At 38.2% G+C, this 27,751-nt stretch overlaps 1 protein-coding gene across 8 annotated transcripts in view; it reads right to left on the minus strand.

Annotated features, from left to right (window-relative positions):
• The window catches only part of CFAP46 (cilia and flagella associated protein 46), a 168,717-nt gene that overhangs the window by 122,968 nt on the left and 17,998 nt on the right, over positions 1 to 27,751 (minus strand). For 6 of the 8 annotated variants that reach the window (XR_004001341.1, XM_030570341.1, XM_030570342.1 and 3 more), the window contains 11 exons: positions 27,188 to 27,311; positions 24,929 to 25,023; positions 23,443 to 23,550; positions 23,011 to 23,070; positions 22,233 to 22,332; positions 19,319 to 19,417; positions 15,846 to 16,036; positions 12,423 to 12,651; positions 9,624 to 9,744; positions 3,835 to 3,958; positions 3,159 to 3,289 (listed from right to left, as the gene is read on the minus strand). Coding sequence is in view for 7 of the 8 variants with exons in the window: in XM_030570341.1 (XP_030426201.1) it covers positions 3,159 to 3,289; positions 3,835 to 3,958; positions 9,624 to 9,744; positions 12,423 to 12,651; positions 15,846 to 16,036; positions 19,319 to 19,417; positions 22,233 to 22,332; positions 23,011 to 23,070; positions 23,443 to 23,550; positions 24,929 to 25,023; positions 27,188 to 27,311 (1,382 nt within the window). In the remaining variant the exon portion in view is untranslated. Of the gene's footprint in view, positions 1 to 3,158; positions 3,290 to 3,834; positions 3,959 to 9,623; positions 9,745 to 12,422; positions 12,652 to 15,845; positions 16,037 to 19,318; positions 19,418 to 22,232; positions 22,333 to 23,010; positions 23,071 to 23,438; positions 23,551 to 24,928; positions 25,024 to 27,187; positions 27,312 to 27,751 lie in introns of those variants that run through there. The other 2 variants (XM_030570343.1, XM_030570346.1) reach the window with 2 other exon arrangements.

Raw genomic sequence — 27,751 nt, forward strand, 5'->3', positions numbered from 1 at the left:
AGGAAGCAGGCAGACAGAAACAAAAGACTCAGACACACAATTCCCTCCACCCAAAGTTGAAAAAATCCGGTTTCCTGATTGGTTCTCTGGTCAGGTGTTTCAGGTGAAAGAGACATTAACCCTTAGCTATCTGTTTATGACAAACATGCATCTTTATGTTTTGTAAGCATTACAGTTGAGATTTTGCTCAGTTTGTGCAGGTGAAAACTTTTCAAGATTTGCTCCAATCAGAGTGTGTATGTTTGGATTTCATAAATATGAGCACAGCTCACATTTTCCAGTTCACTTCTTTCATTGTTTTACAGGGACTGGAACACTGGGCATGGTGTCCTGGTAGCAAAGAGAAAATCTCAAATGGTGTTAAAATCAAGAAGGGGAGTGATGGTCTGTCAACCCCACAGTAATTAAGAGAAAGCAGATTTCTCTTTTCCCTTGGAGTAATCATTAACCCAACATCCTGGAACATGGAAGTTCTGTCCCCTGTTGTGCCCTAACTCTTCGTGTAAAATTGTGAATGTCATGATGAAGTAGCTAAGGTGGTACTGTAGGGCCATTTAGGCAGGTCTGTTTGGGCACAGGGATTAAGTAAACCTGTTTGTGTACAGAACAATTTATTGTGGCGACAAACAATTTACTACGGTTGTGGTGGACTTTTCATCACTGGCAATTTTAAAATCAACATTAGATGTTTTTCTAAAAAGCTATGCTCTAGTTCAAACAGAAATTAATTCAGAAAAGATCTATGGCCTGTATTATGCAGGAGGACAGACTAGATAATCTGTGGTCCCTTCTGGTTTTATAATCTATGTAGCATTCAGTGTCCCATAAGAGTTAAGGGGTGAACCAGTGACAGGCAGGGAGGCCATCACTTTCTCCCAGGATCAATTTAACTCAGTTTTATCCTTTTAAGCGTGAGTTGGTAAAGTTGCAGATTTTTGACCAATTTCTAGATAAACAGAGACTAGTCTCTCTAGTGATTATCCTCACAATAAAATATTCTTATTTCAGACTGACCCCGTACTTTTTTCTTGAGATTTTGTTTACTAAAAATACCAGCCCAACATGTTATATTCCTACATTAAAATAACAGAACACTAAGACAAAAGAATTCCAGTTTACAGGATATGTAATATTGTTTGTGCACAAGACACAAATGATTTGTATTCATATGCACATAACAATTCTGATCCATATACAAATCTCTCAACTGAACAATGATGTAGCTTTAACTACACAGCCTATGAACTATCAAATGAATAATAATGCCACATAAATTTCATTTATATGCTGGAAAATATGTTTCATGGCCTACTATTTGTCTAACAACTGATTAATTGTATCAAATATCACCCTTTTACAGCACTGCTAACTGTGTAACAAACAGTTATACCATCAAATTCTCTGCGGGTAAAAATTGGTACAGTTCCATAGATTAAAAAATGGCACTGTACCAGTTAACACGCACAGAAAATATGACCAATTATTCCTGTTACTTCCTCTTTCTAACATTTACCTGTATAACTTTAAGTAGATTCTGTATATCTACTGATGAAAACTGCTATACAAGACCTATGTATTATTATTATTATTATTCTGTATGCCTAACCATATATTTGTGTTTTTACCTACAATTATCCCCCTGAAACACAAATAGATGTTATTTAAGGAAACAATAAACATGAATAAGAACAAAGTATGGTGACCCTTTTCCAAGTGCCATGATTTCATGTTGCAGCACAGTAAATAGTGCTTCCCTAACACTGTAATGTTGCTCTTGGAAAAGCCTTGTTTGGGAGTATCTATAGGTTTCTAGATGTACGCGTGGTGTGAGGAAGAAAGTATATATTTACACCCAGCAATCTTGTTTTAAGTTCAATTACTAGAGAGAGAATAAATAATCTTATTGTAACACAAACTGTTTTGATTTTAACTTCAGAGGTTTAACTAGCATAAGGAACAGCTTTGCAATTAGAAAAGTGCTTAGTTCAGAATGTTCAAAATGCACTTTTATTATATCCATAAAATCATGAGAAACATTACTGATGGCATTGATTTGTAAAAAGGACATGGCTGTTCAACTAAATTAAAAAGATGAAGTTTTTGAAAATTGCCATTAACACACTTGCATAGCTCTAAATAAAATACATTAATCAAATATGATTGCTTTGGCCAAGCTTCTCTATTTCTGCCTTCCTGATGCCTCGTAAAACTATTCATGCTCGAACAGCTTTTCAATTAAAAATCAAAGGCACTAGAAATGAAAACTTTTGGAGTATATAGTGTCCTCAGTTCATGTATACAGTTGCCATTGATGGCATTGCCTGATTTTTGAGAGCAATAGGCCATATATTCCTTAAATATATAATTGTTCACATAATGGAAAAATAACCAGGCTTAAAAATTAAATTTTAAAAGGACATCATTGATTTGAAAAGAAATGACTTGAAAGTAGTTTCAGATACCCTGTAAGTCCTCTCTGACAAATCTATGAATTTTACCATCACATTTACTTAATTTTTTTTAAATGCTTCTTCTCTCCCATGTGTTTGAGAGAAAGCTACAACTAACAATAAGGGAAACTAACTACTACTAATAGTGGATAAAAACCTACTGCTCTTATCATCTAATGGAATTAGTCCCTTAAGCTTGAGTTGTAGAGTTTTGCAATTTGAAGTTGAATGTTCCAAGGTTCAAAACCTGCTGACAATCTATATGTGGTGTGGTTATATACACAAAAATTGCTATCACAGCACAAAATAAACACACTAAAAAAAGAAAAGGTCCATTCGCTCTAATCTCTTTCAGTGATCGGAACCTCAGGAGTTATAATAGTACATAAAACATCTCAGATGGAATTCCAATTTTTAAATTGATGATGTGTTTTTAATTCTTTGCTGAGTAACATAATACTGTAGCATATTACGGAAGCCTAATACCTTTTAAATTAGCAAAATAATAGACTATCTCAAAATTTTGCAGACTAAAGTTTTATTTTAGTACTAATTTACCAAATCATAAGCGTAGTTTTGTTTAATAATCAAATTATCCCTTTGGTGTTAAAACAAATTTAAAGTAATTTATTTACAGTGTATGACACTGAGTTTTCGTTTAAAAATAGTTTTCAAATATCAGTTAAGAAAAGTAATGTGTTGACTTACATTTTTTAGTTTTTGGTACCTTCCTCATCTGAGCATCATCATACAAGAGACAGAATCTGCATGCTGCCCGGCACACATCCCATACTCCTTGTTTCCGTGCAACTTTTGCCAAATCTGCCCAAAGTCTTATTCTATCACACAAAAAGCACACATAAAACTCCTTAATTAACAGATTTATTTCCTAAATTCTAGATTCAGGCTGAAACTTCAGGTTAATTGAAAATATCTTTCATCATAATACAGACTTTAAAACCCGGTAACAATTATTATTCAATGTTACTAAATGTAAGGTCAATTTTTATCACTAATAAAAATAACTTATAAATCATATAGCATCAAGCATCAACTGCAGGAGGAGGATGCCAGTTACTGAAGATTCCTTATACATTGGAAATAAAGGAATAAAGCTGTTATTTCTAATTATATCAGCATATTAGATAAATAACCATAACAAAGTTTAATGGCTCATGATATGGCCACATTGATCCCCTGCTTAAAGGTTAGTACATGCTTAAATGCTACACTGGATCTGTACCAGAGTGCTCAGCACTTTGCAGGTTTGAGCCTCAGATAATTTCAGAGTCCTAATAGCAAAACTTTCCCTTTTGGCAATAGCAACATACCACTTTTAAAATGGAAAAAAAATATATATATACACCTTCTTTACAGTAATTACCTCTCCTTGTCATTTCCATGTCCTAATCGTTTCAAATGTCCATCAGTTTTCTCCACACTCTTAGTATGATGCTGTGCTTTTGCACAGAGATAACTTATTTGAGTCCTGCTTTTACCTGAGGAAACTTAATGGAGACAAAGGAATGCAAGCAAATTTTGAAGCATTACAATGCATGTTTTTCATCACTACAATAACTTCTTTCATAAGTAGGTTCTTATATATTTTAAAATATCTATATTATACTAATTAAAATAAAACACAAATAAGTTATTCAGTACTAACAATTTTGTTTGGAATTAGTATAAACAAAATGTTATATAATTTCCCAAGTCAGCAAAAAATAGTTTGATTCAATGCAGCCTAATTAAAAGGAGAAATGTTTCTATAATTGGAGATTCACTGCAACTTCTGAAGCGTGAGAGAGGTCACAGTGCAAATGAGAGATGGGGTATATATGATTTGTGTGAGTATATGTGACTAATTTGTGTGATTGTGTGCGCAAACTGGAATTCAGAATAATATTTGAAATCTCATTGATAAAGCAATCTATATGGACTCAGTGAAAAGTATACATACTGGTTCAAACAAAATTTGTGAAACATTTGAAATTTTGCCTTTTATAGTTCTCAGAGCTTCCTTCAAAAGACCCCAATCCAGCACTGGACAAACTGGACAGTGGTAGCTGCAGCAGAGTAATTCCCAGCTGCTTGGCCACTGCAAATTTTCAGCAAGAATCTGTTCAATAAACTTCAACAGCCTCTGGAACAGACTTTTTGTTAATAATGTTGAGAAAACCATCCCCTAAAATATTTGTTCAAGGGAGGACCGGTGCAGCTACTTTCATAAGCCTCCTAAGCAGAAGCAGGACCAAGTAAATCTAGACACCCCTGAAACGTATCTGTCCACCCTGCTCTGAAAATTCTGCAATAATAAATAGGGCTTCCACAAACTCCAGAGTATAGCTACCCTTATCGTTAGAAAGTTTTTCCTAACTGCTAACTTGAATTTACCTTGCTGCAGATTAGGTCCATTACTTCTTATCCTACCTTTAGTGGGCACGGAGAACAACTGATCAACATCCTCTTTATAACAACTCTTAACATATATGAAGACTGTTGTCAGGTCCCCGTCCAGTCTTTTTTTCTCAAGACTCATAGGTTAGGTTTTCTAAACGTTTTATCATCATGCTCTCTGTGATAGGCTGTTCACCCCACACTAGCCCGGAAAAGGTTAATGTGGCTCAGAAGGGATTAAGTAATCTGACAAACCATATCTGAGAAATAGTTAGGCTTGACAGACAATCTCTTGAGGATGGAGCCCAGCTAGACAGGACCAAGCAGGGCTTGTATAAAGTCAGGAAGTTTGCAGCAGAAATAGTCTGCAGTGTGGAAGCCTGCAGTCACTCTCTGGGGTTAGAGAGAGAAAGAAGGAAACCCAGGAGAAGAGTAGAAGCCCTAGGACCCTGAAACTGCGGGAAGGGTATACTTAGAAGAGTGGTGGATAAGAAGAGAGAGAGCAGGAAGCAGTAGGGAACTAGCACCCAGGTTTAGGATATGGCAGACTGTGGCTGCTGATTGTAGGTTCCCCAGCCAGGAACCTGGAGTAGTGGGTGGGCCCAGGTTCCCCTACCAGCCACTGGGGAAGTGGCATAATCTGAAATTAGAGGACTCCTGGGAACGTTACCTGGACAGGCAATCTGGTGAGACTTTGATATCGCAGAACGTGAAAACTATAGTGGCCTGGCCAGAGGGCCAAGACATGAAGAGGGAGCATCCTGATTCACTGCAACTTCTGGAGTGTGAGAGAAGTCGCAGTGCAAATGAGAGGCAGAAGCGGGGTGTCAAACTGGGTGGAGCTATTTCCCAGAAGTAGCCACAAGGAGGCACCCTAGTGATGAATAGAGAACACTGTGACATTCTCCTCTAGATTTGCATGGCACCCAAAAATGGACACAGTGCCCCAACTGAGGCCTCACCACTGCTGAACAGAGCTGGACAATTGCCACATATAGCTTATGTATAACATTGCTGTTAATACATCCCAGAATGAAATTAGCCTTTTCCCCAACTTCATCACATTGTTGACTCATATTCAATTTATGAGCCACTATAACCCCCAGATCATTTTCAGCAGTACTATCTCCTAGCCAGTCATTCCCCATTTTGTAGTTGTGCATTTGATTTTTCCGTCCTTAGTGAAGTACTTTACACTTGTCTTTGTGAAAGTCATCTTGTTGAATTCGGACCAATCCTTCAATTTGTCCAGATTTTTTTGAACTCCAATCCTGTCCTCCAAAGTGCTTGCAACCCTTCCTAGTTTGGTGTCATCTGCAGATTTTATAAGGATACTCTCAACTCCATTATCCAAGTTATTAATGAAAACATTGCATAGTACTGGACCCAGGACTGACCCTGCAGAGGAAAATTAGATATGCTTGCCCAATTTGACAATGAACCATTGATAACTACCCTTTGAGTACAGTTTTCAATGAGCTGTGCCTTTCTAGTAATTTCATCTAGACTAGATTTCCCTAGTTTTTTTATGAGAATGTCATGCAGGAGTGTGTCAAAAGCCTTTCTAAAATCAAGATATCATGTCAAGTGCTTTCCCTCATGCAGTAGGCCAGTAGCCCTGTCAAAGAAGAAATTCAGGTTGTTCTGGTATGATTTGCTTTTGAGAAACCCATGCTGGTTATTCCTTATTACTTTATTATCCTCTAGGTGCTTACAAACTGTTTAATAATGTGTTCCAGTATATTTCAGGTATTGAAGTTAAGCTGACTGGCTATAATTTCTCTGCTGCTCTTTGTTCCCCTTTTAAGACAGATACTATGTCTTCCCTTCTTTTATCCTCTGGGACCTCACCTGTTCTCCAGTAGTTCTCAAAGATAATTGCTAATGGCTCCAAGATTTGCTTCAGTTAGTTCCTTAAGTACCCTATTTCATCAGGCCCTGCTGACTTGAATACATCCATTTTATCATCTAAATAGTCTTTAACCTGTTCTTTCCCTATTATGGCTTGCATTCCTTCCCCCTTGTTGTTAATATTAATTGTGTTGAGTATCTGATCACTGAGTAACTGAAAAAAGTCAAATGCCCATTACATTTTAAAATTAAGCATTACCTACAGATCTTCACTTTTGGGAACCACAAATAACATGCAAACTGTGTTTCTGACCCATAACCTACAACAACTTGCATAATCTATAAAATATGTACACTAACCCCGGGTATTTTGATAGATATTGAAGGTTCAGTTTGCAAACACCAAAATATTAGTTTTTTGTGGGGAGGAGGTGTTAAAGGTAGAACTCCTTTTAGGCACAAAAATATTAGACAGAAAAATGAACTTAGAAAGAGAGAGACAAGACACAAGAAAGGGATGAGTTGGACCCTTAGGAGAAAAATAGCTTTAGTGATATAAACACATCAGAGATTATTTCTACAGTATAATGACAAGGCAGAAATGCTTTGTATAATATGTGGCTGTCCTGGAAATCTGATGAGGCAGGACATTGACTCGAGTTGAACTATCATTGCTGACATAACCCAGACTGAATAAACTTTAATTTGATCCTTGAGCAGCTTGCCAAGTAACAGCAAGAAATGCATAAGCATAAACATTTCTGACATCTAAAAAACAAACAGATTAAGCATTAGCATTGAATTAAACAAAATGGGAAAGGGGATATACCTTAATGTCTTTATAAACAGTCTTTCGGTATAATTTATCCAATGAATTATATGGTCCCCATTACTGTGGTAACTGTAGATTAGCTGGCAATAATTACACTAATATCATGTAAGCAGAATTTGTAAACTGTAGCCAAGTAGTACAATCTCTTCTGAATGTATGAGTACAAAACCCATTAAAATTACTGACAAGTAAATTCATACATTGAAAAGAGAACAAAATGTTCATAAAATGATGAAAATGAAAATGAAAATGATAAAATGATGAAAGCACAGTTGTGTGAATATTCTCATTCTGTAAACAGAGATAATTTATTTGTTAATTTCTTTTAAAATTATTTAGTTTAGTTATTTGTTATCAAAAAGTTAATCTCACTGTTCTGTTGAGTATTAAGAGCAAAAGTAAACCTTTAAGAAACATCTTGCAAATTTTTATTTTAAAGTCCACCAGCCTATGCTGATATTTTGTAAAATGATCTTAGTTGTTCAGATTATCTACATTTGAAGGCTAGCATATGAATATGTAAGTAAAAGAGTGATTTATTTTGAGAAAGTCTGGGTACAAATTTACAATTCTCAAGTAAACTCAAAATTCAAAAATCAAACAAATATATTAGCTGGAAATCTAAGATGACTGGTGTCTTTAAGTCTCTTCAAGATGCATGCATGCTGCAGCTCAATAGCAGGTAGTATTTACTTAAATTAAAGCTCATGTCTAATTTATACAAATAGTTTATTAAATGTTAATTGAAAAGCTTTTAACCTGCCAAGAGCTCAGATCAAGCCTCTGCATTTCCCCTACAAGAGTTAATGATCTAAAATAAAGTGAAAGAAGCTATCTGAAGAAGATAGCCCTCACCTACTTCAAAAAATGCCTCAACACATTATGGCAATGATATTGTATTATACAGGTTTACATTATTTCTTGGTGTTTAATACTCTGTATGGCTGTTTTCCAAACACTAAAGATATAATACTTTGGACTATCATCTCAACATATATAATAAATTAAGGGTTCAGAGTAGCAGCCATGTTAACCTGCATCCGCAAAAAGCACAGGAGTACTTGTGGCACCTTAGAGACTAACAAATTTATTGAGCATAAGCTTTCATGGCTACAGCCCACTTCTTCGGATGCATCCACAAGTACTCCTGTTCTTTTATAATAAATTAAGTAAATTTAAGCTTAGTCAGTACAAGATGAGAGCTTGAAGGAAACTGAGGTGCTACAGGAAGTGGAAGTAGTGAATATGTAGGTGACACTCTTACTCCTGTGTCATTACTGACTCAAAGATGAATTCTATTTTTCATATAAAAATAATCTGGGGTGGACATTCTGGTTTGGTTGAAATGAGTTTACTGTAGGATTGTGTGTGTGTGGGCCCAATATTGTCCCAGTCTCCTGCTCCAGCGGCCAGGGATCACCAGGGCATAAAGACTCCCTAGCTATGCTCCCTCTCCCTTGGACTTGATCTCTACACTATGGCAAAGCAGGGGAATCCACAGAAGGCTGCTTAAACTGGTATTATAGGTGCTTTGTACTGCTAGAGTGGCACAAAGCAGCTGGAATAGTATGGACAATCTATCTCCATATGGACATTGTTTAATGAAAGACTGGGTAGCCTTTCATGGGATAAAATGTCCATGGTATAATGTACAAGCAATGAACTCAAATCCTGGGGTCCATGTTTTAGAAGGCAAACTGTGAATTCATATTTAGTTCTTTGCATAATAAAGAAACAAGAGAGCACTCAAAATTGAGAGGCAACAATATGAAAGTAATAAAGAACATATGTATTTCAATACACAGAATATTATTGAGTCAAACAGTAACTTGAAACAGCATTCAATAGTTACCATGTATGACTAGGAATAGCTTCTGCAGTTATAGGAGTTAAAATAAAATTATACAAGACATCATATTTTTGTTGAAAGCATAAGTTTACAGTGTCACACAGTTATGTGCATAGGAAATGGGACTAAAACCCTGTAGTCTTCTGAATTTTTGGCTCCAGTGGTCAAATTATCTTTCAGGCTGGGTACAGAATCAGTAACAGACAAATGTTTGACTTTTTTAATCACAGCAAACATACCTTACCTTTAGCTTCATTTTCACTGTCAAGGACTATTTGAAATGCATCAGGAGCTAGTGCAAGACCTGCATTGACCAAAAGAGACCGCTTTTTCCTCACACTATCTTTCTGCTTCCCTTTTTTAGCCTACATAAAGAGAAGGGCTAACTGTTATGGGTACATTCACAATTGTATTAAAAATAAGTACATTTTCATTAAATTGGTGTTTGTAAATCTCACTCATTAAATAAGCCACAACATTGGTCACAGGCTTATGTACCACAGGAATTGCATTACAGTCCAGAAACACTTATGTACTGTTCTACAATGTTATTATTGGCTAGACTTACTCTGAAACTTTGGTCCTTGACATGAACATTTTGAGAGCAACTCAGAGCATATGCAGGTAATAATAATAGGAGATATACTGATTATACTTGAAAGGTCATTGAGTCCAGCCCCCTGCCTTCACTAGCAGGACCAAGTATGATTTTTGCCCCAGATTCCTAAGTGGCCCCCTCAAGAATTGAACTCACAACCCTGGGTTTAGCAGGCCAATACTCAAACCACTGAGCTATCCCTCCCCCTACATTTTAATGTTGTTCACATTCATGGCTGAATTTTACTATTTAATTTTTAATGTATAAACTATCACTATGATATATTCTCAAAAATAAAATTGCTCACTTAAAGAAAACTACAAAACAGTTTGGTTATGACCAAATATAATTGAGAATTAATATGCAACATATCAACCAAAAAAAGCATCAGCCCATTTCACAGCACATTGCAGAGCAAATGCAAATTAGTTATTCCAAAAACAGATCTGAGGATGCAGCCTAAGGAAACCCCTTCATGCAAATGATGCAGGTTCGTGGTCTGCAGGAATCGGAGAGCCATGGCTTGCCAGTGGAGAGCAGATGTTTAGGACACTATGGTTCTTCAGGAAACCTGTATAATTTCAGCCAGAAATCCTCACATTTTAATATTAAATTATTATTTTCAGCTTCTGTTCCACACATGGGAAGTCCATTGGTGTATGGAGTGTGCACATCCGTACAGTAATGGACCAGTAGCAACATTCACAGGTGATCTTTGTGGTCTTTAAAGATTACATCTGTGTATCCATCCCACATTGATTTGGACCTTCAGATCGAAAGGAAACTAACTCTCAGCTTTCATCTTTTCTTTACAAAGTATGTTTTTAGGCTTCTTCCTTGTGAAACTTGCCTTGAAATTGTAAACCTATATAAGCTGGTTACTAAAATTGGAAGCATGTCACTGACTTGTCCTAAAGATCACATTCATAGCCCAACTATAGCTGCCCAGCACTGACTTCTAGGTTCTATAACAAACATGGCCAAGGATCTCTGAATTTCTGTGAAGACCACAAATCCGTTTGTAGTTGCAGGAAGCAATACCTCTAAGGTTGACAGTGCAAAGGGTGCTGCAAGTTTCCTCCCAGTCAACATGCAGCTGAGCAAGCTAGTGTGATCCGTGATCACCATCAGTGGCAGCACAGTAAAATGAGAAGCAACACAGACTAATGGATGAAGCAATATACTTCTGTTTTCTATCCACAACTTTGACATTGACTTTCATTGTGGCGTTAGGTAGGTCAATTAACTTCTCTCTGTCTTCATTTCTCCAATTGTAAAACTAAGGTAATAATTACTTGGCCCACAGGAGATTGTGGCGGTTAGGCAGCTGATCTTTGTAAAACAGAATATAAGTGCTAAAATTCACCAGAATCCACACAAAACCTCTAGGGGCTGGGTTCTAAAGATAGAGGCCTTTAGTTTATTTAGACCCTTGAAATACAATTTTAAAAGTTGACAACTATGTAGAGACCTAACCATAAGCTGCTGAGCTCCACTTTTGCAGAACAAAGATATAAATGGGGAAGAAGCTTAATATTCTTTTATACAAAATAAAGTCATTTTAAATTTTGGATATAATCTTTTCATGTGTTTCCGTGGAAACTGACATGGACCCATTTGTAAAGTACTTTGAGAATTGCAAACAGAAAGCACTGTAAAAGTGCAAAACACTTGCATTATCCAATTCATAAGGATAAAATGGATTTTAACATTATTAAGGCTTTATGTTTTTTTCTGATTCTTTAGTTACTAATGAGTGGACTACTTACAAACTCTAGAGAGAAACAAAATGTTGAATATAAAAATGAAAGAAATATTTTAGATAGACAACAGCAGTGACTACAGAAGCAGTTCAGTACTGTGATCCAAAACATATGGTTTTGTTGGTGCCTAAAATACCAGATTATTTGGGGACTATCGCAGCTGAATTATCTGAGATGGTATCACAGAAGTTGCTGGAGTCCTGAAACTGTGCTATAGTGGTTCAAATCATACCTAAAAATATTGACAATTGTATACCAACACACAGGGATTTGAAATGCAGATTTCCTTAAGGTACCATTCTATCTCCTTGATTGTACATGAGTCTTCTTAGTGTAAACATGGGATGGAATATTATCAGTATGCCGATACACAAGTATATTTTCCCCATAAGCCCTGATAGTTCATTCTCTCCTTACATGGGTGTATGGATGATACTGCCATCTGGATGCATAAGAACTGCTGCCCTCTCCTTTGAATATTGTCAGTAAAGATTAACATTAACAATCATTTATTAAATAACTTTGCAAGAATTTACTCAAAAGGCCAAAACTCAATTATCTTAGAAATCTTGGATCTGAATATACACAACTCTTAAAATAGAATTATAAAAAAAATTTCCTTTGGAGAAGTTTAATAAGCAAACTTTATATTTCTACAAATGAAATTGTTCTTTATTATTACCTGTTCAATCATCATAATTGCTTGATCCTCTAGGCGCTCAGGTGCCTTGTATAACATAGTGCATAAATGAAGACGATGAAAAGCCATTTTCAGATGTTCCTGGTATTGCCCATTGTTATCTAGATATATAGCCTTCTGAAAATGTTCCATGGCAGCCTCTATTCTATCTTCATCTTCTTCAATACGAGCAATTTCCATATGAACTTGGCAACGTAGCAAAATCAACAAGCTAGAAAATTGGACAATTTTATAGGTAAACTGTTAAAATAGTAAGAGACAAAGCTGACTAGACTTAAAATTATAAAAAATGTGGTTGAAAAATGAATAATGAATAACTTCTCTGTTCCTTGCATGTTTTCTGTGTCATATCATCATACTGAAATAACTAACATAACCATTTACTACATTTTGCTTTCCTTAGCCCTGAGGAGCCAACACAGCCAAGAAAGAACAGTACAATCTTGCAGTTGAGTTACTTCTTCTGTATCACTGATAGAGTTGTTCAAAAAGAGCCAGATTTTCAGTAGTTCCTATTTAGGCACCTAAATGACATGGCCATATTTTCAGAAGTGCCATGTAAACATACCCTATGTGACTACATAGTTACTTAAAGTATGTCATTAAGCACCTTCCTGAATCAGGGATGGGACAAGAAACCTCTAAGGACAATGTCACAACTACTACAAAAACCAGTGCTGGCAATACAATACATAGCCTCCCTCGTTTTAACTAATGAATCAATGCCCCAGTGTGGTGTTATAGGACACTAGGCTGCAGGAAGTGCTGAGAAGGAATTTCCTCGTGTACAGTACTGGGTCCAACACCAGAGGTGCACAGATGGAGTCCCTAGTGTGGATGCTCCTGATGCAGACTGTGAAGGATGCAGGGATGACCTTGGTTGCAGAGAAAAAACCCAAGGGTTCCAGAAAAGCCACTGATATGACATTGGGACCCAATTATGCTCAAATCATTCATGCTTGTATGGTGGGCAATACTGATGCTCTGGGTGGAACCAGGATGGGTAAGCATTCACTGGGGACTGCTGTACATACCTGGGTTGTGACATGTAAGAGCCGATTTCAGAAGCAGATGAAGGGTCTGCTTCCTCTGACCAAGGGGCAAATCCTGTCAAGGAGCTACAGCCAGAGCCTGGAGATGGAAGTGTCAGTGAAATCACAATCGGTTTCCCTCTAGTTGGTATCAATCTGAATGGCACGTTAATGGAAGACTCTGATGGTACCACATGTCGAGCCAGAGCTGGAGTAGGAGCAATAGACTTTGGTACTTTGGACACCAGTACCAGGTGGGAGTCTGTAGCAGCTGGTACTGACAAGTCTATCAACTTCCCACCTGCAGCATAGGCCTCAGAAGTAGATGGCACCAGGAAAGACTCTAGTTCCTGCAGTACCAAAAGTTGGGCTGACAATGATGAGGCAGACACTTCAGGTGTCAGTCTTGATGAACCAGTCCTAGGCTCTTGGGATAACAACATGCCTGGACTCCAGGACTGTCCCAAGGACTGCCTCTTCTTCAAGTGCAGCTCCATGTCCTTGCCTGCATCCAGCTTCTGTGGTGAGGATCTTGAACTCTCTGGTACCAAATCCTTAGCATTTCTTCTTTGGTACTGGTGATGAAGGACTTGTCTCTTGACTCAGACAAACCAGGAGAGTATATTAATAGATGCAGGAAGGCTCCAATGATGGTTGGCACATTGACTCCATGAAGTGAAACTTGAGTCTAGCAGCCCTGTCTTTCTTGAAACAGGGCTTAAAACTCTGAAAAATATTCCCCAGGCACTTAAGACAGTTGGCATGAGGTCACTCACAGGCACTGATTTGATGCAAGAGCAACAAGACTTGCAATCTGGAGACTGAGGAATGACCCTGGTATCAGTCTGTAGTGGGGTAGTCACTTGCTCCTGCCTTAAAAGGCTTAAAACAGCTCAGAGAGAGAGCTGTGGCAGGAAAGGAAAAGTGGGGCTGATTGGGGAAAGCTGCCTCAGCTGGAGGCCATGCCCCAATCAGGCCACAGATGGCCCTATGAGAGGGCTGAGGGCCAGAGGCTCAGAGACTGTCTCTCTACTTGTAGAGAGGGACGGGCCTGGCTGCTGGTGAGCTAGAGAAGGTCCTAGAGTGGAGCAGGGCTGGGGGAAGGCCAAGGGAGCTGGGGAGCAAACAGCCTGGAAATCCCCAGGCTGCGGCCTAGTACAAGGCCAAACAGGTACTGGGGTTGCAGGGGACAGCCCAAGGCTAGGCAGAGGCAGCAGGTCCAAACCCCTCCTTGGCTGTGATGAGTGGCAATTAGACTGCAGTCTGCCTCAGTGAGCAGGGGCTAGATGGGGGCTGGCACTAGCCATATACTGAGGAGAGGTGGGGATAATGGGTGGGGGTTTCCTTGGGTGGGGAGATCCCGAGAGTAAATGTACTGCCTGGGGGCAGCACCTGAAGAAAGGGACATGGGGCCCAGAAGCAGTGAGTGGCGAGACTTCGGCCTGCAGCGGGAGCTCTGGGGCTGGCGAGCTAATTCCCAGAAGGTACCAGCAGGAAGTGCTGCAGGGATAAGTCGCGCCTCGCAACACAGTCCTAATATCCAGGCAGGAATCACAGAGTCCAAACGACCAAAAACTAAAAATTAACACTAAATCTAACTTTGAAACTATGAAAAACCTTCAGACTATACTAAATAATAATAATAAACAGATACTATGTACAAGAAAGAGGGAAGGACTTGCAAAGGCAAGAAACACCACCTCTAACAACCACCATGAGCAGTAAGAAGGAATTGATGGGTGGGTTCAGGGCCACTCCACCTGTTCTACCTGTGCATAGTAGCACAAGGCAACAGTGTGTGCTTACTCCACCCTGACAGGTGCTGCAGAGGGAAGGAAGTCTCCAACAACAGTGAGCTGGGTGCACAAACCCCTATGGTGGAATGCATATGTATAATCAAACAAAGACTTATTATATATTGTGCAGTCTTTTTCCCAGATGCAGAGATGTTCATGTCAGAATCCAGGCCATATTCCAACATATTTCATCACATTATGATGACACAATATAATTTTGATTGGATTCTTTATTCCTCAATTCCTGTCCTAAACTATAGTGTTTCTGTATGCCATTAGTCATTTGTGATATTTCATTCAAGAGAAGGCTGCATTTTAGTGGTAGATAGGCTGAGATACAGATTATCCAGATAGTTTCATTTATTATAATCTGTTGAGAAAGTTTTCAAAGATGTTTGACATCTACATAAGGGAAGGCTACCCTAGAAATGCAATATTATTTAGGTGTCCTGTTTAAACATTATTTTTAACTATCTTTTACTGATGCTCATAATTACCTTTTGGTCTTTACATTTGCTTTCAAATTAACACTATTTTTGAAAGTAACAAATAACAACATACATAGCATAGTAATTTACCTGTCAATCTTTTCTAAGACATCAGCAACAGATATTAATGGTTTTCGTACATGTTGATGCAAATTGTGTTGTAGCAGTGGCAGGCAAAGATTCCACTGCGTAGCACAAACCACTTGAATAACATTGGGGTCTCCCAGTCGAACCGCATGTTGCAACGCTAGTTCAAGTCTTCTTATCACTTTCAGCTGAGTCTGTAAATAAAAGTTTACTTCACATTGATTATATATACATGTAATACAAATGATCTGCTAAATATTATTGTAAAACTGCAATTTTAGGTTCTTTGCAACAGAAAACAGCCTCTGTAGTTTCTGATTTATGACATTTTCACAGACCTCAAGTGTACCCCGTATTTCATGCACAATACACAAATTCTCTTTTTTTTTTTTTTTTTAAAGTCTCACTTTGACCGCTAAAGAATGTCATTTTAGGTACCCTATAATGAATGCTACACCTACTGCCACACCCAGCCAGAAGCCTGTCTATCCCTATTGCCTATGATAACAGAAATCCATGATTGTGGATTATTTGTGAATTCTGAGGATTTAGTACATTCATCAGCTGCTGAGGTTCTAACATGGCGTAGAAGGAAGTGAAGAAATGTTATAAGTGGGATTTTCCAAAGGAATCAGTGTTAGCTTAACTCTGCTCCATTCGAATCAATGGCAAAACTCCCACTGACTTCAATGGGAAGCCAACACAGAGCTCTTTGAAAATCCCACCTACATAAATAGGGCTCTGCCGCAGAAATTCACAAGTTCTTAGCTTTCAGTTGAGTTTTAACACAGTAAAAAACTAAAAAGAAATTTCATTATATCCATTTGTTTTATGGATACTTCTTAAATATATCTAAATTTCTATTGTATTTATTCAAATGATAATAGCACTGATATGCCTTTTTCTAATTATTCAATAATTGAAATAAGTGACTGATATTTTAGGTTCCAAATATGTGAACACTTCTATTCAGAAGCAACTTTACTCATGTGACTAGTCCCATTGAACTCAATGTGACTACCTATGGGAGCAAAGTTACTCCTTCATGCAGATATTTCCAAAATCTAGCCCTTAATGTGTGTGACACTGCACTCCATGTGCTTATGGAAATATACTTATGAGTGTGAATATAATGTAACTGGAATATGGTTTATGCAAAAGGTCTCTTGTAAAGTATCATTACAAAGCTTATGATCTACTGAGTGTATTCATCCTATTTGTATGAATGTATCATTCTTGTATCTAAAACTAGAAACATGAAGCATTACTCTGAGGCCCTACTGTAACTATGCAAAGTATGGACCATTAACGGTGCCTTAGGATCTTGATGGCTGCCATTAACTAGAACAATTGGTTGCAAATGGCTCTGTTTATTTGTAAATCTTCCTGTGCTCCTGTGAGTCAGGCCGGAAAGAATGGAGGCTTGGGGGTCTTACAGTGACATGTGATCATGTCACTTGAACTGGAATCCATCTTAAACCTGGTGCTTTTCCATTTAGAAGGAGGGGTGGGGATCCAGAGAGACAAAAGATTCCCGCCTTGTGCCAAAGCTATAAAAGGGGGTGGAACAGAACAAATGGGGCTGCAGTCATGAGAAAACTCCTAGTTACCACCTGAGCTGAAACTAATAAGAACTGTACCAGGAAAAGGATTGGACCCAGATTAACAAGAAGTCTAGTCTGTGAAAGAAGTTTATTGGAACATCTCTGAGGGTGAGATTCACCTGTATTCAGTTTCTTAAATGTATTAGGCTTAAACTTGCATGTTCTGTTTTATTTTGCTTGGTAATTTACTTTGTTCTGTCTGTTATTACTTGAAACCACTTAAATTCCACTTTTTATACTTGATACAATCATTTTTGTGTATTAGTTAAACCAGAGTAAGTGATTAACACCTGGGGGAGCAAACAGCTGTGCATATCTCTCTATCAGTGTTACAGAGGGCGAACAATTTATGAGTTTACCCTATATAAGCTTTACACAGAGTTAAACGGATTTATTTGGGGCTTGGATCCCATTGGGAAGTGGATATCTGGGTGCTGGAGATAGGTGACCTGTTGAGCAGTTTTTGATTAAAGTCTGCAGCTTTGGGAGCGTGGACCAGACCTGGGTCTATGCTGCAGCAGACTAGTGTGTCTGGCTCAAAAAGGCAGGGTTCTGCAGTCCCAAGCTGACAGGGAAAACAGGCTCAGAGGTAATTCCAGCACGTCAGGTGACAGTTCCAAGGGGGTCTCTGTGACCGAACCCGTCACAATGTGTATGAAAATAGTTTCCCTAGATATGATGAAAAATATGAGTATGACACAGCATTCCTTTGTCCCCTTTTTGCCAGTGACTGCATGCCTTTAAGCAAGGGAGAATTTGGCTTGCTGGCCAAATGAAGGGAACAGTGCTTTATGGGAGGTGAGGGAGAGGTCAAACTGTTGCAGAAGGGGACAGCAGACCAGTATGGTGACACTAACTCATCTTCTGGGAACCAGATGGACATAAGGGCTTAAAAGGCACAGCCTGTGTGGTGAAGCCCCTTTTTACATGGAGCAGGTGGAGGCAGCACCCACCCTTCTGCCCCTTTAGGTGGTGAAGTACCAGGTTTGGTCTAAACTTTTTATAGGCATTGTGCTAGCACACCCTTTTTAGGGGGGCTGGGAAGGATCTTTTTCCTTATTACCAAATTGCCCTAGGTGAAGTTGGGGTTTTCTTGCCTTCCCCACAGTGGCTTTGGGGAAAGCTTTGTTGACGCGTGGCATGAAGGGAGTTAGGCTATATGTCGCAACTCATTATGTAAGTGTGGGGCAGATGTCCAGTGCAGGTATTCCTTACGGAAGGTGTACAGTGCCAGATAAATGGCTTGGTAAAAGACTTTAAAAGGAGATGTTGGTCAAATGAATGGAACGGGAATGGAGAGGAGTTGGGGTTCCGATGAATGGTGCAGCAGAGAGTCAAACCCCCTTTCTTATAGCCCACCTTAACCCTCCTACAAGGGGGGTGGATGGTAAGGTGCCAGCAATGAGTTGACTGGGGACCTGGATGGAAAAAGAGAGGGTGGCTGGTGGAATCCCCCTGGGAAGTTACTCTATAAACATGGGGTTACCTCCACTGTACACTTTTATCTGCCAGGTAGTCCAAGACATCTAATAGAGCTGCAGCATGATTAAAACTATATCAAATGTCTCCTATCGTTCTTTCGGTATAACCAGACAATTTGGTTTGTTCTTGTGGAAAAATATGATATGGCCCTGTTATATCGAATTGCAGATATCATGGCAGAACAGAGGATTCTATTTATTTCACCCAATGTTCTTTTTTTCAGGCCCATTCGAAAGATAATATATTAACATTAATGGAAAAAACTGAAAATGATTTTTTTTCAACCTCAAAGTTGCATGAGATTGAGACACAGTTAATGTGCAAATTTTGGAAAATTTAACAAAGTTAATGTTCACCTTCATACAAATTAGTGCTAATTAAAGAACATACCTCAACAACACCTTTCGTATAGGTTGCAATTTTAGTGCCAAGTTTCTGGACTTCATATTCACATTCCAGGCATTCTATTTCAATCAGTTTCCCTGGCTCCTATGAAATATAAATATATAAAATATATTTGTAAAATTAATTACAAGCATAGTGATTTAGACCCCAATCTTGCAAACAGATGTGCTAGTGAAGTCCCATGCTGTCTTGCTGAAATGAAGGATTGGAGCCACTGGAGTAAACATTATCCACTCCCCCACATCCCCATTCATATACATTGCAGACTTTGGGAGAAGCTGGCACAGGAGATGGACATGTCAGTATAGAGAGAATTCTCAAGTGGCTATCTCCAGTCATTTAAAGTTCACAAAGAGGATTTGGCAGCTAGGAGAATTCAACCCATTATGTTTGCAAAATACAGTAGAAAGGGCAAAAGGAAACACCAAAGATTTTGTGTTGATTGAAAAGGACAGGTACCTTTAATACCTTTTCCATTAGTTTACTTCTTAGGAGTACTGATAACCATGTTCTATTACATCTAAAATATACAATTCTCAAGAGTAAGACAAAAGAGTCAAGAATGATGGTTGATTGCTTCTGAGCTGGTACTGAACAAAATTATCTGATTTTACATGTTGGATGGGCTCCACTGCTATTGTTGATATTTGATGCAGATGTTTGCCTCTGAAAGGTGCAAAATTAAAATCTATATGAAAAATTATTCTAATAGGTCTCTCAATAGTACAGCAAGTCAGGAATTTTCTGACAAAACAGAATTTCAACAGAAAATGCTGATTAATCAAAATTAAAATGTTTTGCAGACATTTCTCTGATTCAACAAACTTTTGTCTGATCTCATTTTTCCCCCAGTGCCCACTAGCTCATTGCCCCCCTTCACCAAGCACACTTTACTCTCCAGCTCCCAGTCTCTTTGCCCAACCAGGATCAGTCTTCATACACTAGGCTCCTGCTGCCAATATACTCCCCCAGTCTATCCCCACAATGCCTTAGGTCCGACACTTAGCCCCCGCTGTATTTGAATCAGACGCTTTCTTCCACACTCCGAGTGACAGCAAGTGTCTCACCGAAAGCATAGATGATCAGGCTCCCTGCTCTCAGATCTAGTGCTCAGACTCATCCTGGCCCAGAGTAGCCAGAAGCAGACAGTACAAGGAAAGTGCAGGTTTGCCCCATATCCCTGGGCTGCAGTATACTCAGTCGCTCTGTGGGGATGGTGCATGCTACAACCTGCTCACATGCTGGGGCTATGAAGGGCAGGAGCATGCTCAGTCACTCTGTAGGGGATGGTGTATGCACAGTTTAGTCAGCACTAGGAGCTGTGAGAAGCTCAAGCATGCTCCGTAAGGATGGAATCTTTGGCGATTTTGGGTCAACCATGATTTTTCAAAGTCTTATAACTTTGCCAAATTTTGGCAGATTTTCTTGGGGCAGTAAAAAGACACATCACTGACAGCACCCCTTGTTGCCGAATTTCAAGCTGCTATTCCAAAGCATGGGGGGTGCAAGAGCTTTCCAAAGTTTTTTTTTCCCTATTGTCATTCTTGGAAATAGCCAAACCATTTTGGTTGACATTAAAAAACATCAAAAAACAAAACACAACACCAAAAAAACAATCAGCCTGAGGTAGACAGCTAACATGGAAAATTTCAGCCTCAATGGTTAAATTTTGGTAAAGTTACAAGCAACTGAAAACAGGGGGTTATAATGGAAATCACCAGGCAACCTTAATAGTATTGGTTGCGACAGGTGCCCTCATATATATATACACACACACACACTCTTTGGGGAGAGGGACATAGTTTTTGAATCTGTAAATCCTTCTCTTACCCCACAGGAACAGCAGCTCTTCCAAACACTATAATGCCTGAGAACTTTAGGGCTCCCTATGTGCAGTGGTAGACAATAAAGGAACAGAAAGAATAAACACCAGAAGCCCCTTCAGCCAGTCTGGAGGTGAGAGTGAACAGGGGAAACACCCATCCAGGCCAGCGGTTATAGTGACAGCATGCAGGACAGGCACACAATACTTCGCTCCAATCCCCTAGGTATACACTTTGTTTGTCACGATAATCTAATTACTACAGAATAGTAATAATTAAAACAATTAAATGTCAGAAGAAGAGGCTTGGGGAAGGAGCAGGACTCAACCCCTCAAATCCAGCAATGGAAGGGGATAGCAAGAGCAGCTGGTTTCACAGCCTATACAGACTTGTGTGTTCAGTGAATGAACAGCCCTACGACCTCCCAGTACCGTGAAGAGTGACTAACCTGAGGTATGTCTTTGACAAGCCCCTCTTCAACTGCCCCATACCTTAACCCTAACAAACAGCCTAACCTTGGCACAGATGAATGCTCCACTTCCCTCTCAGCAGGGCTGGAATCCACCTGCTGTATACTGAGGTTGATTACACAATATTTTATTCAAAAAGAGTGAGGTGAATATTAAGTAAAATATCACTGCTTTTATAGCTTACATATAGATGGCTGATAGAATCTTCCAAAGCTGGGCTGGTTAAATCTTTTCTAAAACTGCAGACGTCATTTTGAGAGAGAGATAACTCCTACATGAGGAGTTTGGGAGGTATCCCCAGTTAAGACATTCCACAGGAGACAGTTTCAAAATATGGACAAGAATCTGTATTTAACTTTTTATTTAACAAAACTATTCTTTTAACTATTGTGAGTTAAACTCTTTTCCTTCATCTTTCAACTTTTCTCTAATTTAGGGACAGAAAATGTATGCAAGTAACTCCTATTCATATTAATAAGGGTTAATTACATCAGTACCTCAATGTGAGAATAGGCCTCAATGCGAGAATAGGCCTCAATGCATTACAGAATTGTTGTGAAGCATAGTTACAACAAAGTATGAGACTAGTGTAATCCTAACACTTACTTTAATCCCAGATCTCTTCAAATCATGTATGCAATCAAATGCAAGTTGGATACAGTTTAACTTCAAAGAAAGACGAGCCAATTCTAGAAGCAAAGGAATTCTGCAAAAATAATAAAATCATTAAAAGATCATTTGTCTCATACAATTAACTTGATATAATTCCTTGATTAAGGTGATAAATCTCACTTGGATTTCTCTAAGGTATCAGAATTAATACTGCTGGCCATTGCAATTTAATACTAGCACTATACATTACCAATACAGCAAACAGTAAATTGATTAAGAGCAGGCTAACTGATCAATATTAAAATGTAACTGTCTGTGAGAAATTATCAACCAGTGAGAGTGTTTTAATGGGATCCTGCAGGGATTGGTTCTTAGCCCAACACTATTTCTTATCAACATCTTCACTGATCTGGAAGAAAATATAAAATAATTGCTGATAAAGCTTGCAGATAACACAAAGACAGGCAAGGTGGCAAATAATGAGGTCAAATCATTGATATTGAGCGATCCAGGTCAGCTGGCAAACTTGGTGCAATCAAATGTCATGCATTTTACTACAGCCAAACGTAAGGTTGTATATCTTAGAACAAAGAAGGTAGGTTATGCTTATAGGAAGGGGACTACATTCCAGAAAGCTGTGACCCTAAGGAGGACTGAAAGATAATCAAATGAACATGAACTTCCAGTGCAAATGATGGCTAAAATAACTAAGATAGTATTGGATGGATTAATAGGAGAATATCAAGCATGAAGAGTAAAAAGAAGATATTACCTTTGTATGCAACATTGGTGAGACCACTGCTGGAATACTGGGTCCAGTGTGGTGTCTGCACTTCAGAAAGCATGTTGAAAAATTAGGGAGGGTTCAGAAAAGAGCTGGAATGGTTTAGGTCTGGAAAATTGTATTAAATTGAGAGACTAAATAGCTCAATCTATTTAGTTTATCAAATACAAGGTTAAAAGAAGATTTAATCATGGTCTATAAGTATCTACATAGGGAAAAGATACTTGATACTACAAGGCTGTTTAATCTAGCAAAAGTGGACCTTGATGCCTCATTTGAATATTTAAGTGCTATTGCAAATAATGATGATTAAGAATAACCGCTTTCACAAAGATCAACAGAAATTCTGCTATGAACTTCAATGGGAGCAGAATCAGGCTCATCATGAACTTTCAGAGGACTATGACCAATAAAACTTACTTTTCATCAAGAACTGAAATTGAAGAATCCTCGTCATACTGTTTCAAAAGTTCAAATACAGTATTCAGACTTGTGGTAGCTTCTCTTTTATCATTTGTATCCAATTGTCTGCAATTATATTAAATACTAATGATTATTTAATCAGAAAAATAAATATTTCAAATATTCTTCTGTAACACTCTGGGTACACCTACACTGCAAAAAAACTCCTGAGGCAGTGAGTCTCAGAGTCTGTGTCAACTAACTCGGGCTTGTGTGGCTCACACTGTGGGGCTAAAAATATCATTGTAGACTTTCAGGCTCTGGGGCTGTGGCCTGGGCTCTGAGACCTTCCCTCCTCACTTGGTCTCAGAGTCCAAGCTTTAGCCCAAGCCTGAATGTCTACACTGATAAATTTAGTCCCACAGTGCAAGCCTTGTGGGCTCAAGTCAGTTGACCCAGTCTCTGAGGCTCACTTCTGTGGGTTTTGGTTGTCTTTTTTGCTCTGTAGTGTATTGTATGTCCCCATACCACAGTAATGTTTCTACCTCATCATCTAAGTGGAATGTACTGCCGCTTATTGTAACAGAATTATTCAAAATGAAAGTAAACGTGGCAACATGGCAAGAAATAGCTAAGGATTCCCAAGAAATAAGACGCCATACAAGAAAATATCCGCATGAACAGCATACGCTTGGATATCTTGAATTATCTGGATTCAAACGGAATCTGGAATCCGAAAAAATGTTTTCAATCCCAAACAAGAAGAAAACTTCAGAGTAAGAGAAATGTTAGAGATGGAGGATGAAACTGAACATATGGGCAAGGAAAAGGGGCTCAAAGAAAAGAGTGCTCAAGTCCGCTTACATAAGCAAAATTTATTCCAGAATTACCTCTATCTACATAAAAACAGAATTTGCCCTTAAATGAATGGCTCTTTGGTTGAGAAGTAGGGAAAATTATGTGGTTAACTTTTTGGGACCATGGCTCAGTTGTGTTTGGCAGGTGCTAAGAGAAAGCAAAGTCTAGATGCCTGTGTTTTGTTCTTTGTTTTTAAATTTTTAAAAGCTATAGGTGATAATTTCTCCCTTTATGACTTGCCCCCTGTATTTAAGATGTGACTTCCACAATTCTCTCTCTCCTCATTTAAGATTGCAGTTGTCAGTACTCAGCTACATTTATGCAATGATGACTTTAAGACATCTTTAAATTCCCTCAGTTCAGGGGCCTCAGCATAATTTTCACACAATGGCACATTATCCCAATGGACCATTTCACCTCTTTCCCTTGTGGTAGGTGCTGGGAGAGGAGTGGCATTGGATGCATCATGGCTTCTCCACACCACTCAGATTTCTAGGATTCCTTTAGGCGAGAGGATTCCTCGAGTGATCAGCTAAGCTGGTTTTACAAGCTGCTTTGTGCCACCAGAGCAGGAGCTAGGATCTGGCTTTACATATTTATTGTCAGAAATCAACATTCAAAAGGACAGATGGATTCCAATACTTACAATTTTATTGTTTGAATTTTATAAATGACTGACAAACTGATAGAGTTTTGTATATCTTCCTCTATCTGGGAAGTGTTCATTAGTTTGTGATGCACCTACAAAAATTGTAACAAAATAAGTCACCATTTTAATAAACCACAAAGAACAGGTCTGTAGCTCGTGTAAATTAATGTGGGTTCATTGACTACATTTTTCCTTCCACAGATTTTAAGGCCAGCAGGGACCATTGTAATAATCTAGTCTGACCTCCTGCATAACAGGCAAGAATATTTTACATACTAGGGCTACGCCAGTTTATGCCACCTGAGGATTTGGCTCATTAAGTGAAACCTCTACATACTATTAGGATTTGATTTAAAGTACTAACTGAAGCATTTATTTAAAAGCTGTGATTATGAAACAGTCTCCTCCAGGTACTGTGGATGAACACTGTACCACTACTGTCACACAACTGTATATTTATATATCATTAGCCACAGCACACACATTTATCTGCTCTGATTTACCCTGATTTACTGCCTATTGTACTCACCTTCCACATGCCAACAAACATAACCACCTCAACTTCTCTCACACCTCACCCTGTTACTCCGTCCTCCCAACCGTCTCACCCTTTGTTCCTCCTATTCGTGAGGAAGGCTTAGCTTCCCTCTACCCCGAATAGACTTTTTGGTTATTTTAAAAGCTCTTCCATTCCTGCATTACCTTTCTTCAATCTCTTTATCTCCTTCCCGACCCATCTCTCACTCAAGAATTCTCTCTGTTTATCCCCTGCAGAGTATTTTTCCTCATGCAATGTTATTTAAAAGCTGAATGGGGTACATGGCTCCTGGAATCAATTATGCTATTACTAAAGCACTAAAGGGAGGGCAAAGCTTGGTGGCACTGCTCAGACATTCAATCCAGGTGTAATTTTAAAACCATTTTATGTTCATATTAAGGCTACTTCTAGGCTGATTCTCTCAACAGTGTCTCCAAACAGCTAACAATGCACAGCCTGGCTTTGCCTCCATTTTACTGCTTCATTAATATCACAACTGTAAGGAGTCCTGCACCCATTTTAAAGATTTTGGATCTATTCCTCCATTTTGTAATCCCTCCCTGGGGTATGAAGTCTTGCCAAACAATAAGGATGTGAAGAGCTCAGAATTATTAACATCAGTTAGTGGACATGAGTTGAGATCTCACAGTCTCCTAGTTCACACACAGTGCATCTAATCCTAGGCCAATCAGCATTTTGAAGATGAAGAGAATCTATCAGTGGCACACTGAAGTGAGATGCTGGGGAACATGTTTAGTGTCAGTGCAATGGTAATCAATTTTAGCAGTAAGTCTATTAAGCAGAATGCAGATGACAAGTGGTGATTTTTAACAATTTGAGACTTGGCCAAATCTAAATGGATTTTAAGGGAGACCACATGAGGTACTTCTGTGACCTCAAACATTCCCTTGCCAAATTTCAGTTCTGTTGCAAACCATGGAAATGTTACAGCTCCCAAAGAAATGTTTTGGAAAATTTTGTATAATGGGAAATGTAAGGCACACTTAATAAAGAATGGTCCTATACACGCATGTTCATTCATTCATTTCCCCAAACATTTCGCTGCTCTGGAATTTTTGCCTTTTAAAATAGGACTTTCTCATATTTAAATCATTTAACTTGAGTTACTTTATTTATGAGCTAATAAATGCAAACTAAGCTAATTAACATAATGGATGAGGAAGAGTTTATTAACCCAGGTTATGCTTATTAAGTTATTAACATAGAGTATCCCCAAATATTATTATTAGCAGTAGCTATCCCTATAATATTGTTTTATAAGAATAACATGGTGTAAAAATCTAGTGACATTACCCAAGGGCTGACTGTAGCCCACAACAGCAAAATGAACAATTATGCAAATTATTTTCACTGTTGATATCTGCTTTTGTCGTACATCAGTTCTATGTTGCTTTACCTTGCATTATTTGTTATTTCAGTTATACTCAAAGTTCTGAAATTTTTGATAAATGGAAAAGAGAAATTCAATAATAAAGTTTACCAGAAACTTCATTCTGGGATATTTTGTGATCTTTATATTTTGTGACAAACCACTTTTAAAGTGCTGAAATCCTTTATTTATGATGCTGGCAAAACTCTCACTGACTTCACATGGCATTTTGCTAGTTCTGGAATTAAATTCTGATCCTTAATTTAAAAATTACAGATTAGATAAATACAGATATAAATATATAGAGACAGATATATTTTTAAATTACCATTAGGGAAAATATGTATTGGTATTTATCTGGAACATTATTTTTAATGAATGCGGCTGCTGTAGATGAAAAATCCACTGCTTCTTTCACTTTCGAAGCATCCAAGAAACATTCAAGTAGCTCTCTGCAAGTCAAACAAAAATATATTATATTAAACCTCTAATAACACTTTTTGTTATCTAAAGAAAATTTCAGTTATTTACATTCTATCGGGAGACTTTATAGATTCATGCTTCTCCCAGAAGAGCTGCATGCACCCCATTACAGTGCTATATAGAAGAATGGTACTATAAGGCAATAATTTCCAAACAGGATCTCTTAGCTCCAAGCCCTTTCTTCATTAACAATACCTTATAGCTTTTATCCTCTATTTAATGCAGCGTTTTCAAAATCACAATTACCAAATTTTCTCACATGTGACTAGATTTGACAGTTTTTTGAATACTGTACTTTTCAATCAAAGAATTAAACAAAAAAATGCAGAAACTGTGAAATCAAATGAAACAAGCTGGTAAAACACTTCAGTGTGCTGTGTTCTCGGATTTCTTTTTCTCTACCTGACAA

Source organism: Gopherus evgoodei, chromosome 7, assembly GCF_007399415.2.
Source record: "Gopherus evgoodei ecotype Sinaloan lineage chromosome 7, rGopEvg1_v1.p, whole genome shotgun sequence".
In the NCBI taxonomy this organism is placed as follows: Eukaryota; Metazoa; Chordata; order Testudines; family Testudinidae; genus Gopherus; species Gopherus evgoodei.